This window comes from Serinus canaria, chromosome 6 (genome assembly GCF_022539315.1).
Source record: "Serinus canaria isolate serCan28SL12 chromosome 6, serCan2020, whole genome shotgun sequence".
Lineage (NCBI taxonomy): Eukaryota > Metazoa > Chordata > Aves > Passeriformes > Fringillidae > Serinus > Serinus canaria.
Window position 1 is genome coordinate 19,088,386 of NC_066320.1, and position 16,762 is coordinate 19,105,147.

The 16,762-nt window shown below is 37.6% G+C and overlaps 1 protein-coding gene across 1 annotated transcript in view; it reads right to left on the reverse strand.

The window, feature by feature from the left end:
* Positions 1 to 16,762, reverse strand: part of PLCE1 (phospholipase C epsilon 1) — a 111,753-nt gene that overhangs the window by 16,714 nt on the left and 78,277 nt on the right. Inside the window, exons 7-21 of the mRNA XM_018910783.3 lie at positions 15,601 to 16,267; positions 14,929 to 15,111; positions 13,972 to 14,089; positions 13,436 to 13,595; positions 10,207 to 10,329; positions 9,984 to 10,120; positions 8,840 to 9,078; positions 7,811 to 7,872; positions 7,468 to 7,633; positions 5,557 to 5,664; positions 5,025 to 5,141; positions 4,787 to 4,945; positions 3,657 to 3,780; positions 1,407 to 1,531; positions 641 to 758 (exon numbers count right to left, since the gene is read on the reverse strand). Of these exons, the coding sequence (XP_018766328.2) occupies positions 641 to 758; positions 1,407 to 1,531; positions 3,657 to 3,780; positions 4,787 to 4,945; positions 5,025 to 5,141; positions 5,557 to 5,664; positions 7,468 to 7,633; positions 7,811 to 7,872; positions 8,840 to 9,078; positions 9,984 to 10,120; positions 10,207 to 10,329; positions 13,436 to 13,595; positions 13,972 to 14,089; positions 14,929 to 15,111; positions 15,601 to 16,267 (2,606 nt within the window). The remainder of the gene's footprint in view (positions 1 to 640; positions 759 to 1,406; positions 1,532 to 3,656; positions 3,781 to 4,786; positions 4,946 to 5,024; positions 5,142 to 5,556; positions 5,665 to 7,467; positions 7,634 to 7,810; positions 7,873 to 8,839; positions 9,079 to 9,983; positions 10,121 to 10,206; positions 10,330 to 13,435; positions 13,596 to 13,971; positions 14,090 to 14,928; positions 15,112 to 15,600; positions 16,268 to 16,762) is intronic.

Sequence of the window (16,762 nt, forward strand, 5' to 3'; positions counted from 1 at the left end):
TCATATTTCAGTACTGAGCAAGTGCCTCTCAGTGATCTCTTCAGTTACTCCCTCTCCTTTTCTCTGCAAAAGTTCTTCTTCCTATTGTACAGAAGAAGATTTTCTGATTTCCATAACTGCTTCCATGAAGACTGAGTGAGAGTCTGCAAGCAGTTGCCCTCACTCACCCTATGAAAAGGTGCTTTACCCCTGCAAATGGCTCCTCTCCTGTCCACTTGGGAAAGAACAGAAAATGCAGCTGTAGTCAAAGGTGAAACACACTAAACAGAGGTCACTTAAAGAAATGTGACACACTCTACCTTCAAGGCCTTAAGAATATTTTCCTTCTTAATTCAGTAGGTCCTTACAAGGAAACTCAGAGCTCTTAAGATAAAGCTTTCTGTCATCTGGCATTTGGCAGTAAAGCAGTTGTCTAAGTTGTGAAGACTGGCAAATTTCACTTTTGTAAACATTTTAATATGACAAACAATATGTATTGACATAATTTATGAGCGCTACTTCTCAGCCAGGAGCTGCTATTATGAAGACTACCAAATCATGAAGAACAAACCTCCTCGACTACTTCAAACTAATTCAAAACATAAACAAAATGTCTCCAGGAATTAGAGCTTAAAGCAATAAAACAGGGCAGTGTGCTCACCCGGGAACTTTACTGCTTGACAGTAAATGACAAGATCTGATAGCTCTGGGGCTATTTGTCTGCTTTCCTTCTTATTCTGTGGAAGATAGAATTCTTCACCCAGCTCCATGTCGTAAACCTGAGAGATAAATACCAAGAACATTTAATAAAAGTATTACTGAATGTAGAAGAACTATTGCATATCTTACTTATGTCTTTGAAATATTTTATCTCTTTCTTCCTATATGGTTTCTGTTCTCACCTAACAAATCTCCCTCCCATGTGCAAATTTCTGATCAATACCTGTTAGTGATTCTGCAGTAGTGTGTAAAGGCCTTATTCAGCCAGTTCTACAAACATTTAGACAAAACACATCCATGTTGAGAAGAATCTACAGTACACTAAACAGCCATACGCTGGTTCTTTTTCCAGATGATTTCATAAGAGGTGCTGTGATTATCTGCTATCACAGTGCAGTATTTTAAATTTATTTTGAAGCGTAAAGATGCTGAAGATTCAGATGAAATCTTCAGTTCCATCAATATTAATTTTCAGCCAAGCAGCCAGTATATACACTATAACCTCTGAGGACTTTTCTTGAACAGTATGTTGAGCATTTGTTCCATTAGGCTATTTTCTCTGGTGTCTTTCCATGCTTTCTATTGCTTCTCTTCATTAAAGTGCATTTGTTATCTGATGTCTCAGTTACCTAAACTGTCCGAATCCTTTTGAACCTGGTTATATATAAAAGTGCAGCTGAGAAGAAAGAGGGAAAGAGTAGAACTACCTTTCCTTTATTATTGTAAGTAGCACAATCAGCCTTCTTCAGTCGTTTGGCAGTCTCTTCATTATACTCAAACTGCAGTTTATCACTTGATAATTTATTCTCAGGTCGATCTTCAAGAATATTATCTAAAAATCAATGGGATTTTAATAAACATAAAGCCAAACAATTTCAACTGGAAATTTAATTTGAATTAACAATATTTGTGGACAGCGTTGTGAATCTTATATGAATAATTAGATGCTAAAATAATGCATTTACTGGTCAGAGCATCATCCTCTAGTAGTAAACTTCTATTTAAGAAATTAATGCTTGGGTTTGGTTAAGACACTGCCTTTCCTTTAAAGCCCATCCTTTTGTGCTCAGAAGATCTTTACAACCAAACCATCTAATGAATTAAGTTTCCCATCTAAAAATAACTGATATTCCTGAATGAAAAAAAAAATGCCAAAGACCAAGCACAATTAACCCCATCAAATATGTAAACATTTTGTACAGCAATTTTTGGCTTTCCTCTCCTTACTTTCACCATGCACAAGTATTTTTTACTTCTACAGAAATACCTCTTCAAATCTACATATTTTTCAGAGAACAGTATGCCTAATAATGACCTAATGTGGTCATTCTGGATGCAAAAAATGTTTTGGAAATGGAAAATGTTGCAGCTGCCACAAAAGAAAGGTTTCAATTTATTCCTGATAATCCTGATGCTTTGACCATATTCTTTTTATGCATAACAAGTGTCACACATGCAGGCTTCTAACAGTTCCTGACTCTTACCAATGCCATATAAGAACATCTGCTTGCATTTTAATATGAAGTAGAAACTATACATTCACACTGTCACATCGCACAGGCTGAAGGTGCAGTGCTGATTTCATGCAGTTAAAATGCTCAACCAAGGGCTTTTACCTTCCTGGCTGTTAGGAGCATGAGAAGCATTAAGGACATCAGCTACAGGGAACCGAGTCAGAGAGGGAATAAGAGTAAAGGGAATTAAGATTTAGAGCCAGAGAAATGAAAAGTAAGTGTCAGTTGTAAAACTATTAGCCTTACACAAAAAAAAAAGTATTGGTATGAAAAATAAAACTAAATCTCTTTTACAAAGTTTACAGACCATTATTTAGATTAGTTTTAACAAAATATTATGATAATTAAAGACTTCAAAGAATAATCATTGTAATAAAGTAGTAAACCATGCTGCAGATTCCTTCACATACTGGAAGGTGTAAATGTTTCTTGCTAGCTTCAGATTTTTCAAACCTTTTTTTAACTAGAACAGTGCCCAGAAGTCACTTACTGCAATCAGTTTGTAAAATTTCCTTGGCAAATCTGTGAGCAAAGATTTGAGTTTTCACTGCAATTTACATCTACGGCATCTCCACCCTGTTGCTCACAAAGAGTATGCTCAAGAGGCCAGCTAGGCCAACTTTCAGGCAAAATGCAACTGAAGGCAGCATTGACATCAAACTCATAAATAACATTACTATTCCACAAGCAGTGTCAAGTCTTGAACTGCATTTGTTAATTTTGTGACTATTTTTAAAATCTCTAAACACAGTAAACAAGAGAGCACCTGGAAAGAAGCCCTGTGCTGCAGGACATGCTCGAGCCTTACATCTTCTCTGAATGTGGCACCTAGAACTGAAATGGGTCCCCAGCAGAATGAAAAGTGCAGTGAGTGAAGCACTTCACTGTGCACTCAGGAGGATATCCCCAGCTCTGTCAGAGCAGTTGTTAAAATTCCATTTAGCCCAGAATTCTCTTTCTGATAGTGGCAACAGAGCAACCAGCCACTAATCACCACCCCAACAACCACAATCACTGAATAATAGGGATGTTGGACCAAATACTGCTACCAATAACAATTGCTTATACATCTCTTCATGAATTTGTCCAATCCTTTTTTTAATATGCTGATAGCATTTGGCTCTGCAATTTCCCAAGGCAGCACATTCCAGAAGTTTACTACCAGCTGCACAAACAAATATTTGACCTGTTTTAGACTTGTTTTACTGAGCCCCTTCTAGATCTAATGAGTAACATTCTGTGCTTCCCTTAATCCACCACTTCATGACTTAGTAAACCTACTTCCAATTCACCCCTCTTCTCCAGTAGCTGAGGAATTTCAGCCTTTTCAGACTTGTGCAAGGACACTGCTTACCCAGCTCATGCCTGAACTAGAATATTCACATCTTATTACTACAGTTCTAACAAAAACACTGTAACAAACAAAGAAATAAATAAAGTTACCATCAGAGAGAGATTCATAGTCATAGTCATATTCATCTTCCTCATCTTCTTCCTCTTCATTGGTAGGTGTGGGGTTGCTGGCACCATTGCTAGCCTGTGCTTGTAAATGTGCCAGCTGATGAGCCTACAACAACAGAAACACTACATCATTGCTAAGTACTTTTGAAGAGAAAAAGAGTTTTCATGTTTGTATCTTGTTTTATTTTTTTGAAAGCATTAAATATATACATAGTGAGAAATCAGTAAGATTGTTAAGATCATGCTAAAATACCACTTTGAGGGTTTGAACATAAAGAGAACTTGGATTCCAAGAAAAACACTTAATGAGATATGAAACTTAATTAATTATGGAAAAATGTCAAAGTTGCACATCATTCAAGACTGCCCTTTTCCAGACTGATATGCTGTTTCAGAAACAGTGAAATACTTTTTCAAAAGATGGAGAATATCTATATACTGGTATGATCAGTGTGATTTACTCATAACAAGAATTTAAGTCTAATGCAATTGTGTTTACATTTTGAGTAATGGCAATTAGTTTTCAAGGATTCAATTGAACTGCTGACTAACCATAGACATTACTAGATTGAGGCTACTTGAAATGCAGCCCTAAATTTTAGAAATAAAAAAAAAAATTCTCACATGGGAATAAAGACTATTTGAGTAGCAGAGCCTCCCACAAAAGTCAATTAAAAAAATCAAGTATTTGATTGGCTTGAATTTGAAAAAAGAAACAAAGCAGAACTCTACCAAAAGTTACTACATACTATAAATACACACACATACTCAATGCATATGACTACTTCTCAATAAACATGAGCAGTAAATGTTAAAACCTCAGAAAAAAGATTCATTTATGTTTGCTACACAGGGCATGTGGTGTTCATAATATTATGATTAAGTTTTATAAAATGAATAAGACATTAAAATTTAGTTAAGCTGTAGCTATAATTTATTATATGTGTTATCTACGTTTTTGAAAGCACTGCAATCCACTGTGAGTTATCCAAGCATGAATGTGCATTAGATTATTCTGCTGTACACTGGGATTAGCAAAAAACTTCCAACACAAATGAACTATTTCTAACAAGAGTTGGGTCTCGCTGCTTGCTCTTAAGGAAGGACTATACCTTTTGTTTCAATATATCCACTGGTGTTTGATGGGCTTTCAGCTTCTTGTTTTTAAGCAGGATTTTTCTTCTCAGTTGGCCAGGGGAAGGCAGCATGGGATCATCAGAAAAGTCACTCTCAAATAAAAACTTTGTCACCAACTTATCTCCAAACACATTCTGAAATATGAAGAACAGGTGATGTATTAGGGAAGCCCCAGGGCTCGTGCTGGGAACAGCTGGCCAGCGGAGGGCCTACCTTGAAGATCTCGGCCATCCTGCGCTGCTGGGGCAGCGAGCAGTGGTTTTCTATGGAGATGATGACCGGCATGTCGGAGGTGATGAACGCGTTGCGATCGATGGCTTCCACCACCTCCTGCCAGAGACAGAGAGAGGCCATTGAAAGAACATGGCAGCGTTCTGCAGCTCTCAGTCAACCTGCTGCTAGCTGAGAGGGGAGACATCTGCTTCCCTCTGTAAGAAGGAAGAGGCCACTCTGTGCTTTCAAAGCAAGCTGGCATCTTGTTACAACACAAGCGGTAACACCTACTTTTGTTACTTAGGTACCAACAAAGAGACAGAAAATTACACTACATATGCTACAAAAACTAACTTGAAAGCATATTTACCGCTGAGAATTTCATGTCTGACAGAATCTATAGTTTATATTCTATTAGAATTTAACATGTTAGAATTTGTATTTTTCTAGTAGGCAATTTTTTTCCCCTTCGTTACAGAAAAAGATAACTTCTCTTTTTTTTTTTTGTTTCTACGTCCAATTACCAGCATACCTTAAAAGAGATCTTTGTAGTAAGAGTGTGCCCATGATAAATGATAGGCATCCCATCATCACCATCCCAGCAGTCCAATTCTACACTTCTGCAGCCTTGTAAGAGAACCTATAATGCAATTGAACAGTGTAAGCACATCTAAGCTACAGTATCATGCCATCAAAGCAGAAAACAGACATTGCAGAGCTGAATGAAAGCCCAGTGATTCACCAAAATTGCTGGAAAGAGTAATCTCTGTGAAGTGAACAGCCCATGGAATGTGCAGACCTCAGCTAACTGAATTCCCTAACTGAATTCCTTATTTCCCATTGAAAAAGACTGGGAAAATTAAGCAAAGCATGTATATTCTTGGGAGAATTACCATAAAGTTTTGAAATTCATGGTATCATACAGGATACATGGAATCTGTTTGCAGAAGGTGGTTCTTAATGTATAGCTTAATTTTCTTAGAGAGAGAAACATTCCAATATTTCTACCTGCAAAAATAGCTATAAAGCAACATGGCAATCTATTTCAGGTTGTTCTCATAACCACTTATGAGGAAAACACCTGCAGTTTGTTTGCTGGATTTTTGTGTTATTATTAGTTTTATAAATAAAAGATAGTCTGAAAATGAAGTCTCAAGAAACTTCTATGAGTATAGCTACAATGGAAATGTGCCAGGCCATGTTAATCAATTAAATCAAGCTATTTACAGCCATCAATCAATTCATTCATCAATTTTTAAATTATTCATTTATTTATTTCAGAAAGGCATTGCTAGAAAAACCAAGGAAGCAGAGAGGAAGGATGAAGCAAGAGATGAGCTAATCCATCTTTTGGCAACCCAGCTTATTATTGTGATCAGTATTTAGCAAGCCTGTCATGTGTAGTACAAGCTATTTTTTACTGAATAGAGAGATCCCAAAAATTAAAACCATTTCCAGCAAAACCATTCATGAACAAAGAAAAAATTACTTCTACTCAAACCTGAATAATTTTATTTCAGACAGTTGTGTCCATAGCTGGCACTCCACCACTTCTGTGAGAGCCAGACACACTGAGCCAGAACAAAGTGCCCCTTCAGCTGGCAACAAGTACTTGAGGGACAGGAAGAAGCTTTTCTTAATCATGCAGACTTTGAAGGCAGTTGATCTCTATCTCACTTCCCATCTATTACCAACACAATACTGTGCAGTGCTACTACAGGAACCTCTGCAATTGCATTCCTCAGTGCATTTGTGTTATTCAGGATTTCCTAACACAGCCTCACCTCTCTGCCTACAGCCCCAGGTGAAGGAGCACAGGGGACACCAGATGAGTCCATTCTCAGTGGTGAGTCATGAACTCTCAGCATAATGAAAATACTGCTGCCAGGAAGTTGGATGCTTTCTCCAGCATTTTGTAAACACACAAACATACAAATAAATATATATATATACACACAAACAAATACAGAATTGAAAGCCCAAGGGAGAAATTGTTCCTTCCCTGATCAGCACCAATCAGGCATAAAGTCTAAAAACTGTAGAATATTCCTAGAAGTAACATTTTTAGAAGTTTTAGTTCTATTTGCAATTAGTCTTTGCAGTGCAATGTAGAGTATCTCAGTAGTGTTTCTGACATCTGAATGAACTAAAATATTAGATCAGTCTTTCCTGTGGGAAAGTCTAATTTTAGTAGGTTGGGTCAGACCGACTGGTGTCTAAATGCTATGAATCTCAAACTAAACCCATTTTTTTGCTTTAGAAAAGGCATTTGAGCACAACTGTGCTTACAGGCAGTTTTCCCACACATCATGTTTTCCAACGTTTTCCAAGCAGGGGTTTAGGACATTCAGATTTTCAAAGCAAAAAGGTCGTGTTCCTGAAACTTGCCAGTAAAACAAACAAGTTCATGTTGAAAGCTACACAGCAACCCAGTCCTGCATACCTGGCTGTAGAGCTCCACTGAGGACTCCCCTTTAAGCTGGTGGCCAGTAAGGTAAGTATTGTGTGAGGATTCTATGTAATAATATGAGAGAGGAAAGTGCAAGTCCTCAGCATTCTCCTGTGATTCATCATTTTTGGAGGCAAAGTTGTCTTTATCCATCAAAAATCTAGAAGTGAGAAGATGAGATGTGAGGAAATTTTATGCTGCGATGAGCATTATGTGAATCTCCGAGAAACATCAATACACTGGTATCTTTTTACATATATATTCAAACATACATACATACATACATACATATATATATATATATATATATAAAGAAAGCACGTAAGAAGTTAATTACCTTGCAAATCCTTCAAAAGATAGCAGCCCCTGCTGGCACATGTTCACACTAGGTTCAAATTTCTATGAGGAGGAAGAAATGAAAGATATATATAACAACAATTCTTAGAAACATGTCTTTGTCATGTTTTTATATGTACTCTGCTCATAGCACTAAACAGTATTTAAACACAGTCTTTTTGTGGATAAAGTAATCAGATGCCTGCAAACTGTGTTTTACAAATGACTACACAAACATACCAAAATCATAATCATAATCATAATCATAATCAAAGAACCATTCAAGTTGAAAGGGATGTTGGGAGATTGCCTTATCCAACCTCCTGCTCAAAGCTGAGACAGCAATTACACTGAAATTAAGAAAGATTTTTGATCAGGTGTCCTACTCCTACCTAGCATGCTTAATACACCACCATCTCAACAATAGCTGTGGTATTCTAACTTGAAGTTTTTTTAGAATTTCTGTCTTTTAAACTCTGCAATTCTATCTTATCTGCTGATAGTTATATATAGTTTTTAGCCTTTGTTAACTGTTAAATGGGGGCTTAGTTTTGGAGTATATTAATTATGCATGGAGGAATTTGGAGGAATAAAAAGTTTTCTACACACTTTCTAAAATCTTCAGCCATGATACATAAGGGAATAAAATGACAAACAAAAATATGTGGAAATGGAAAGTAAGATTACGCTCAATCAAATGTGGGCTCAGACAAAGAAAAAATAAAAGAATTGTCATTAATACTTTTCCTAGGTGGTGACATCCCCTCCCTGCTAAAGCACACGTTGCTAATAAAACTATTTATTTGCATTTTTAAAATGGATATATTTATGGACACTCATACAATTTTCTGGTCCAAAATAAAGAAAGTATTTATTAAATTTTAAATTCAAGTAAACTGTAGAGACAATATCACTGTGAAAGGAGATACCTAAACAGATGTTATTCTGAACAACACACAGTGTTAAAAGGGAAAATGGAAGTAACAGGAGTTCTAGTAAAAAGGAAAGGCAAGATATTTGTATTACAGACCTGGATAATACTGAGGATTTCATCATAGGTGCAATGTTCCCCTTGGCAATTCACTAGGAAGTCATTCAGCTGCTGGATTCCTACTCCAAACACTCCCAGGGATGTGCTTTCAACTCCAGTACCATTGGTTACGATGCTGGCAGCAGCAATGGCATCAGATATTTGCCTCTGGCTGTCTGATAGCTGCTGCCTGGTCTTAATGAACAAACCAAGGTCTGAACCATTTCTAGTCAGCAAATCTTTAAAGAAAAATGAGGAAATAAAAGTATAAGCTAAACAATTATGTGTATTACATATCCTGCACAGAAGATAATCTAGTATACAATACACACAAGTATCTCACTGGGTGTTTTAGCAGTAAATTAGAATAAAATCATCTTGTTTCTACCCACTGATAAAAGAGAGAGCATTAAGCATGCATGTGAGCAGACTACAGGTGTCCAATTACTCTGAAAAAATCCTGGAACCTTTAACATGGATCCACAGCCTCCTAAACACCCAGGACTCTCCTGCTCCCTCTCATCACCACAAACAGCCTCAAAGCCTTTCCTTCACTACGTGCAACCCCACACCCTTCCTGTTCAATTGCCCTTTATCTTCTTCCAGTTCCATATGCCAATTGTCCTGCACCCTCCCCACAAGCTGCTTGGCAGAAAGATTGTTTCCTTTACATGAGGCCAAAGTCCCAGACTTAGATTATGGTAACTGAGGAATGTAAAGGGGGACAGAGGCTTCCTTCCCCTTTATCCCACACAAAGCAGATCCACTAGGAAAGTAGATAAGAAAAAAACAGCCAAATGGGACACAGGGCACAGACTCCTCATTTCTCCTCCATTTGCTCAGTGTTTTAGCCCTTCCAGAGCTCCTGCAACCTGTACAGATCCCTGGGCTCAGCCATTCAGCAACAAGTTTTATTCCTCTGCTATTACCAGTTACAAATATATCTGGCTTATGGAAAGTTGGAATACTTTTCCTTCCCTTCAATTTTGTCTTACAGCCCACTAACTAGTATTAGTGGAGGCATGGCATCAGTCCTCTACTTAAATTTGTAACAGATAAGGAAACTGACTGAGATATACTTTATTAAGGGAAATAACTGAAGCTGCTCAGCAGTCTAACAATTGCATTTTTCTCTGTAACAAACCTAAATCAGGCTGGAATCCACTGCTATTTTCATCAATCTTCAAATGAGTATAAAGTGGAGCAGGCTCTAAGCCAGATCGATTGCAAGGCACAGCGTAAACATCAAAAAGGTCTTTCAGATCCTTGCGGCTACGGACACTGCAAAAAAGAGCAGAAAAATTCAATTTTTGCTCTTTCATAAACTTGGATTAATGAAATTAGTACAGAAAAAAAAAAGCTTTTACCTGAAAGATTTGAAGAGCTCTACAAATTCCACAAAAGTCATGTTACTATCAGACACCATGAAGTTCTGAAATCCCTTCATTCCTCCTTTGACACGGCCATGCCAGCTACTGCTGCTCCATGTGCTAAATCAAAAAAAAGACTGCTGTAGTTGGTTACATTAAACTTCTGCTTAACTGAAATATTACGCATTAGTGTATTAACAGTTTGTGCTCTCCTTAGTGCATTTATTACCAATACCTGGAAGAAGCAAATAAAGCACCATCTATTAAGATGCATAATGATGTTTTTTACCTTCTTGGTTTATAGCAGCTATTTTTTTTCAAGACAACTGCAAACTTTATCAGAATGAATAAAGTATATGATGCAATTTAAAACTTTCATGTGGAAAAAGGTCTGATGCACATGGCACAAATGAAAGCACTTATTTTCCCTTTAAAGAAAACAATGCCAGTATTCTTGTAATGAAGGCTGTGTATAAGGTTCATTGAAGACTAAATAATAAAATAGATTGTTCTGTAACTGCAATCACTAACCTAAGTTGTGCAGCTGAACAACATTTTTGAAGTAGAAGCAGCACATTTCCAAAAGTCATGTCCCAAAATCTTTAGGCTTCTAGAGGATTTACACTAGTAAGTACAGCTAGGCCTTACTTGAGCAGTATGAACAAGTCCTTAGTGAATTACATGGAGTAACTTGCAGTGAGGGCTGAGATCTTGAGCCCCTTCCTGGGCCTAAACACCAATGAACACACATTACAGGAATGGGATCTGCCAGCAACAGCATCCTGAAAAGGGCAGGATCTAAGCAACAACACAAGTATCAAGAACCATCTAGTCTGAACCATAATTAACTGCACAAGTTACAGTATTTCCTTCAAATCATGTCAGATTTTATTGCTCTGTAATGTTCAAATATACAGATACATTCTTCTACGAATTTTGCCATCAGGCTCAGTACAAATAGTTCAGACAGCTGTGATGGAAAAACAGGACCAGCTTGTTGCCCAGTATTCCTAAGGACATGCCTGCAAGCAGGTGACTTTCTACACAAATAAGCTGGACCAGATTCCTGAGTTTACTCCTGGCATGGGACGGATGCATGCTATTGAAAACAAAATGTGATTTAGAAGTATTAAAAAATACCATCTACTTTAGTTGATAACATTGGATTTGTTTGACACCACGACGGAAAGTACTGACATACTGCATAAAACTTTTTTAGCTAAAATAATTCCCAGCATTTTTATAAGACAGGAAAAATAAACCATGATGAGGAAAGCTTCTAGATTCCAGAAAACAGATTGGAACTGCAGAGTACCAAATGGGAGACCAAGAGCAGAAGAAAATGCTCAACATTTCACCCAATCTGATCACTAAAGATTATCTTCCAGAGTAATGGGAAATCAATACAAACAAAAGGTTTAAAAAAAAAGCCAAAACCCCCAAGAAAACTCCATCATGACCAACAACCAAAATTGCAATTAACAGCAGTCTGGATTGACAGCTATGTGAAGAGGTTTACTCTCCCTTCCCAAAAAAGCCCCCATCTCTAGCCTTCTGTATCCTGTGCTCTGTGTCCCAGTATCTTATCAACCATCCTCCTGCTTCCTCCACCTTAGAAGAGGCACTAGATCTCCAAGGAACTTGGAAATTCATCAGATGTCCATCTGCTTTGTAGGAATGACAAAAGCAGCTGCAAGCTACTTGTGTTCAGAATAAAACTCTCTCCAGTGCTCCAAATTTCTTAACGGCTCATTAAAACAGGGTCATGATAATGGGTAAAACATGGAAATCTGTTCTGAGGAAGACTCCTTCAGGACAGATGAAACAGCCATAAGGTACATCCTGAGCAAGTGCTATCAAGAAGGGTCATAGCAAACTTGGGACTGCTCTGCTAAGTGATGCTGTGGAAGTACCAGACAGCTTTGCCAGGGAAAACCTGTGCTAACTGTGGGAGGTCCTCAGTGTTTAGCTACACACAGATCCATGCAGAAGCCCAGGCCTGAGAGGATTTAAAGGAACATTAAGCTGTCCTTTTCCAAGAAATGCGAGTTCTCCATTGAACCTTTTAATCTAATTTAGAGACAACAACTATTTTGGCATAAAAACAAAAAGCAGATTTGCAAAACACAGAATTACTTTCCAGAGATTGTAAAGCAGTATTTCTTCAGTTCAATGTAAAAGAAAGCTATTCTCACCCTAGCCAAAAAGAAAAAATTGCTTACCAAGATAAATCCAAGTTTGTGAATGACAGTGAAAAACAAAAGGAACACAAAGGCTCACAAAGCAGTGTTAACCCAACCACACACGTTCACAGGTGACTCTACTAATCACACCTGTTGCCAAATCCAACTACTTTAAGTATAAATACAATCCCCAAGAAATGCACAACTGAAACCATTGTACAAGACATGTCACTACAAATACAATGTTCTATCAGCAGTAGTAATCTCTTCCATTGTTTAGTGTTGCTCTCCTGGAACCCCCAAGATTCATGCTCATAATGATGTTTCAGCATTCCTTCTCCAAAAGGCACTGGAAAGCCTCTGTTAAGACTGTCTTCTTGTATGTCATGAAGTACTGTCCACATCCCTGACATATTATTAAGACTGTAATTACTATTACCATCACCATTATTATCTATAGCATTAATATAACAGTGCACTATGATACTGCATATATTGCAAGAGCTTTTACCCTGCCTAAGTGGCACAAAAAGGCTGAATGTTCAAGGAAAAGAGGCCTGTGAGACAGATTCCTCCATTTCCCAAGACAGTCATCACCAGGAATGTCACCAAAGGCTATTACTCCCTCAGGTAGAAATTACTTATGCTGAGAAACCTCAGAACTTCCATTTGCACATCTATAACATTTCTGTTGATTTTCACGGTACAGAAAATACCCATAACCATGTTTTGGAGATCTGGAGAAAGAGTTAAACTCTGTATTTGTGTAGTTTTGGAACAGCATTCCAATCTGCTTCTGTAACAGATATAAACTGAAACATGCTGCTCAGGGACTTGCTACAAAGCCATCCTCAGATTCACAGCATTTCAGCTTAATGCCTTGTGTTCTTCTACAATGTGTTTCAGATGTCTACAAAAAGGCTAATGACATTTCTGGCACTGTTTTTGTCAGATTTTGCCAGCTGGGCACAAACCCCACATTAGATAATAAATAAGTAATAGTAGCATCTTTTCTTTTTCAATCAAATGGATTTTGCCCTTACCTAGACTGACTTTTGCTTGATGATATTACAGGAGAGGAGACAGGTCTTGCTGGTGAAGATGATGTAGCTCCTAAGTTGGGAGATCCAGAAGCTGTCAGAGAGTGAGCTCTTCTTGACGGCAGGTTGTTAGATGGAGAAGCATTAATCATAATATTTTGATCTAAGGAGAAAACAGAAGTTTTCATCACAATTATAACATCTGGCCCAATGAAAATGCTTTTGTCCAGGAGACCTAGATGAAAATTCATTAAAACATAGTAAGACACTAGCAGGATTCCAGTTTTGTCCCAAAACAGTTTAAAAAGTATGAACAACATTTACGAATGCATTTTATCTGAACAGAAAGGAAAAGCTACTGAAACTAAATGAAAGGACAATCATTAACAACTAAAGAAATTAATTTCAGAGTCATATTTGGAGTTTCAACTGCAAAAGTAGCTTTACAAGTTTATTTTTAACACTACAAAAAATGTCTGCATAAAAAGGCTTTGAGCAAAACCCTGACAGATTTTCAAGAACTGAAACAATATATTTACCTTGTTCTTCTTGTTCATCAATATCTTGAGGATCTGAACCACTTCTATTACGATATTCCTTACAGCTCTTTGCCTTCCGAGTTGCCATTTCATCATCAGTGGCCTCTCCACTTTCACCCTAAAATAATGAGCATCATAATAAACATCCCATATCTACTATTTCCACTTCATTTCAGTACAATCTGTAACAAAACCATGAGATAAAACAGCTATTCCTTACAAAACAGACTCCTGTGAGGCCAACAACAGTAGAAAAGAGACAGATGCATAGTATGGGACTATTAGGTGTTACCTCAGTTTGACACCACAGAGAAGATAATGATTGTGCCTCTCTAGAATGCTGCAGGTGGTTTTACACTATTTCACTGGTGCACTGGAGCCCTGAAGAGGATGGATGTTGTCATTTGAGAATCTTTCTGCCTGCCCACTAGAAAATGTGGGTAGCACAGAGGTGCTAGTCCTGCATTTTCCTCTCTCCTGCCTACTCTTGAAAGCAGTTTTGTCCAGGAAAAGAGAGGAGACTGCCAGACTAGGTCATGTTCCTGTCACCCACACAAGACAAAATGCAAGCCAATGAGATGTGGAATAACTATGGTAGTGTTTTTTGAAACATGAAAGCATAAAGGATTAAAAAAAAAATTACACCAACCTCCAGACATCACTTTGCATGTTAAGATTTTTATCACCATCAGTATTTTATTTTTATACTGAGGTAGCACCTAAAGGTTGCAAGAAGATTCTGTCCCATTCTGCTAGCCCTGGCACCTACACATCCTAACAACGCTGCAAGCATGAAAAAAGACCAAACTATGTGAAAATAATAATCCTCAAACCTTAAATGACAATAAACAGTTTTAAAATCATCATCATCATCTAACTTCTTTTCTCTGGTTCAGAACACAGCTACACAGTGACTGCAAGGAGGAAACAAAACACATGAATAACAAAATATTCTACCCTGATGAGTACTTTCTTCTTTTTCTTAGCTGTGCTGATTCCCAGAGTGTTGTTTCTCTGCACATTGGGCTTCTCAGTGCTTTTGGTGAGAGATCCCGTGCCTGTGCTTCTTGCATTCCATCGTCTGCCTCCAAACAGCTCAACAGCCTGAGCCAAGGTTGGGCCTTCAAACCTTCCGTCCTCCTACAAAGATTCTCAGTGTTAACAGAACAAGGAGAATAAGGACACACTTTTAAAGTAATAATATAGATCTCTGAGGAATCAATGAAAGAAACATCAAGAGGAGACAATTTTTGATTATTGAGTGAATTCCCCAGGTCTATTTTGTTTGCTGCTTTGGGGATGTTTTTGGCCCTAACTATTATCACTCATTATTTTGGTGCCCTTTTAAACTACAGTCATTGCTTTTTCCTTTAATAAAATACTTATTTCAAAACTCCAAACATATGCAGAGCTTTGCAAGAAAAAAAATTTAATCTCAGCGTACTGAAAACTTGCAAGGTTTGACATAACCTTGTATGGAGAATCAGATCTTGCTGCTTATCCGTGTTACAGAGTTGGAGATTTAGTGTTAATCTTTAATCTAATCTCACTTATGATGGAAACTAATTGCATTACATTAAGCTGTTGATATCTTTGAACTTTTTTATAGAGAATCACAGCATCTTTTACCTGGTAAAGGCTGACATACTGTTTCCGTAGCCACTGTAGTCTTTGATCAGGGAATCTCCTCATTTTTCTTACAGCTTTAGTCAATTCCAGCAATCCATCATACAGCATTCTGGCAGTGTATTTTGGAGCAACAAAGTGCAGCAACTTATTATCAGTAGTCTGAAGTCCATAAAGTAGTGTTATACCATTTTCTTCAAGGGACATATTGCAAAGCTTATTTTGAACACACACAGTGTGCATATCGATGCCCGAATGTCCCATATATACAGCCTTGGCTGAAAACAAGTCCAAAAAGCCTTCCACCAGTCCAGTATTACCAAGAAACTGGTATTTACCAAGCTCAGCAGAATTGCCCAGCACACTCAGTTTTGCCTTAGCATTTGCAGGGCAAACTGTTGTGGGCTTTGTCCAAGTCAAAGTACTATTGTCAGGCTGGAGCTGAAGAAAGCAGCGAGCTGAGAGATGTGTCTCCTGGTCGTAATGAATGACGGTGGCGCCTTGCTGCATGAACTGATGGACGTCAGCCCTGATGGACAACACGTACCAGGGAATGAGCTCGATCCCATGGCAGAAAGCCTTTTGCTGCTCTTCTGTTGAACTTGTGTCCCATTCTTTCAACTGCTCAAATATGTCACTTTCAGAATCTGAAAGATCTCCGATGAGAAATCTGCATGTGAGCAAAGATGAGAGATTTCTGTTTAGTGATACATGTGCTGATTTATGCTATGCTTGATGAATATTTTTTTCTGCTGTAGTTTAAATAAATGGAATACTATCATCACTATATAATTGGGACTTGCAGGAACTTGTGTAGTTTTTGAAGTATTACAATTCATGTTATTGCAATTTTGCATCAATTAAGAGATGCTGCTACAGTTACTTATAACTCCTGAAACAATATGATTATATTTTCCTAGAACTTTCCAAACTTTGCATTAATAATAAAAAGTGTCTGACTGGTTCTTAAGGCCAAGTGATATCAGTTTCTAAATCCTCTGTGTAAGATTGCTTCAGCTGAAATATTAAGTGCCTTATGTGGAAACTGTTAGCAGGATATAGTGCATTTCAGACAGGACTTCTAATCTCTGTTCTATTACTGATTTAATGTGCAGACCTTTCACACTGTATAATATTCTGATTAAAACTAGTAAAATACTGGTTA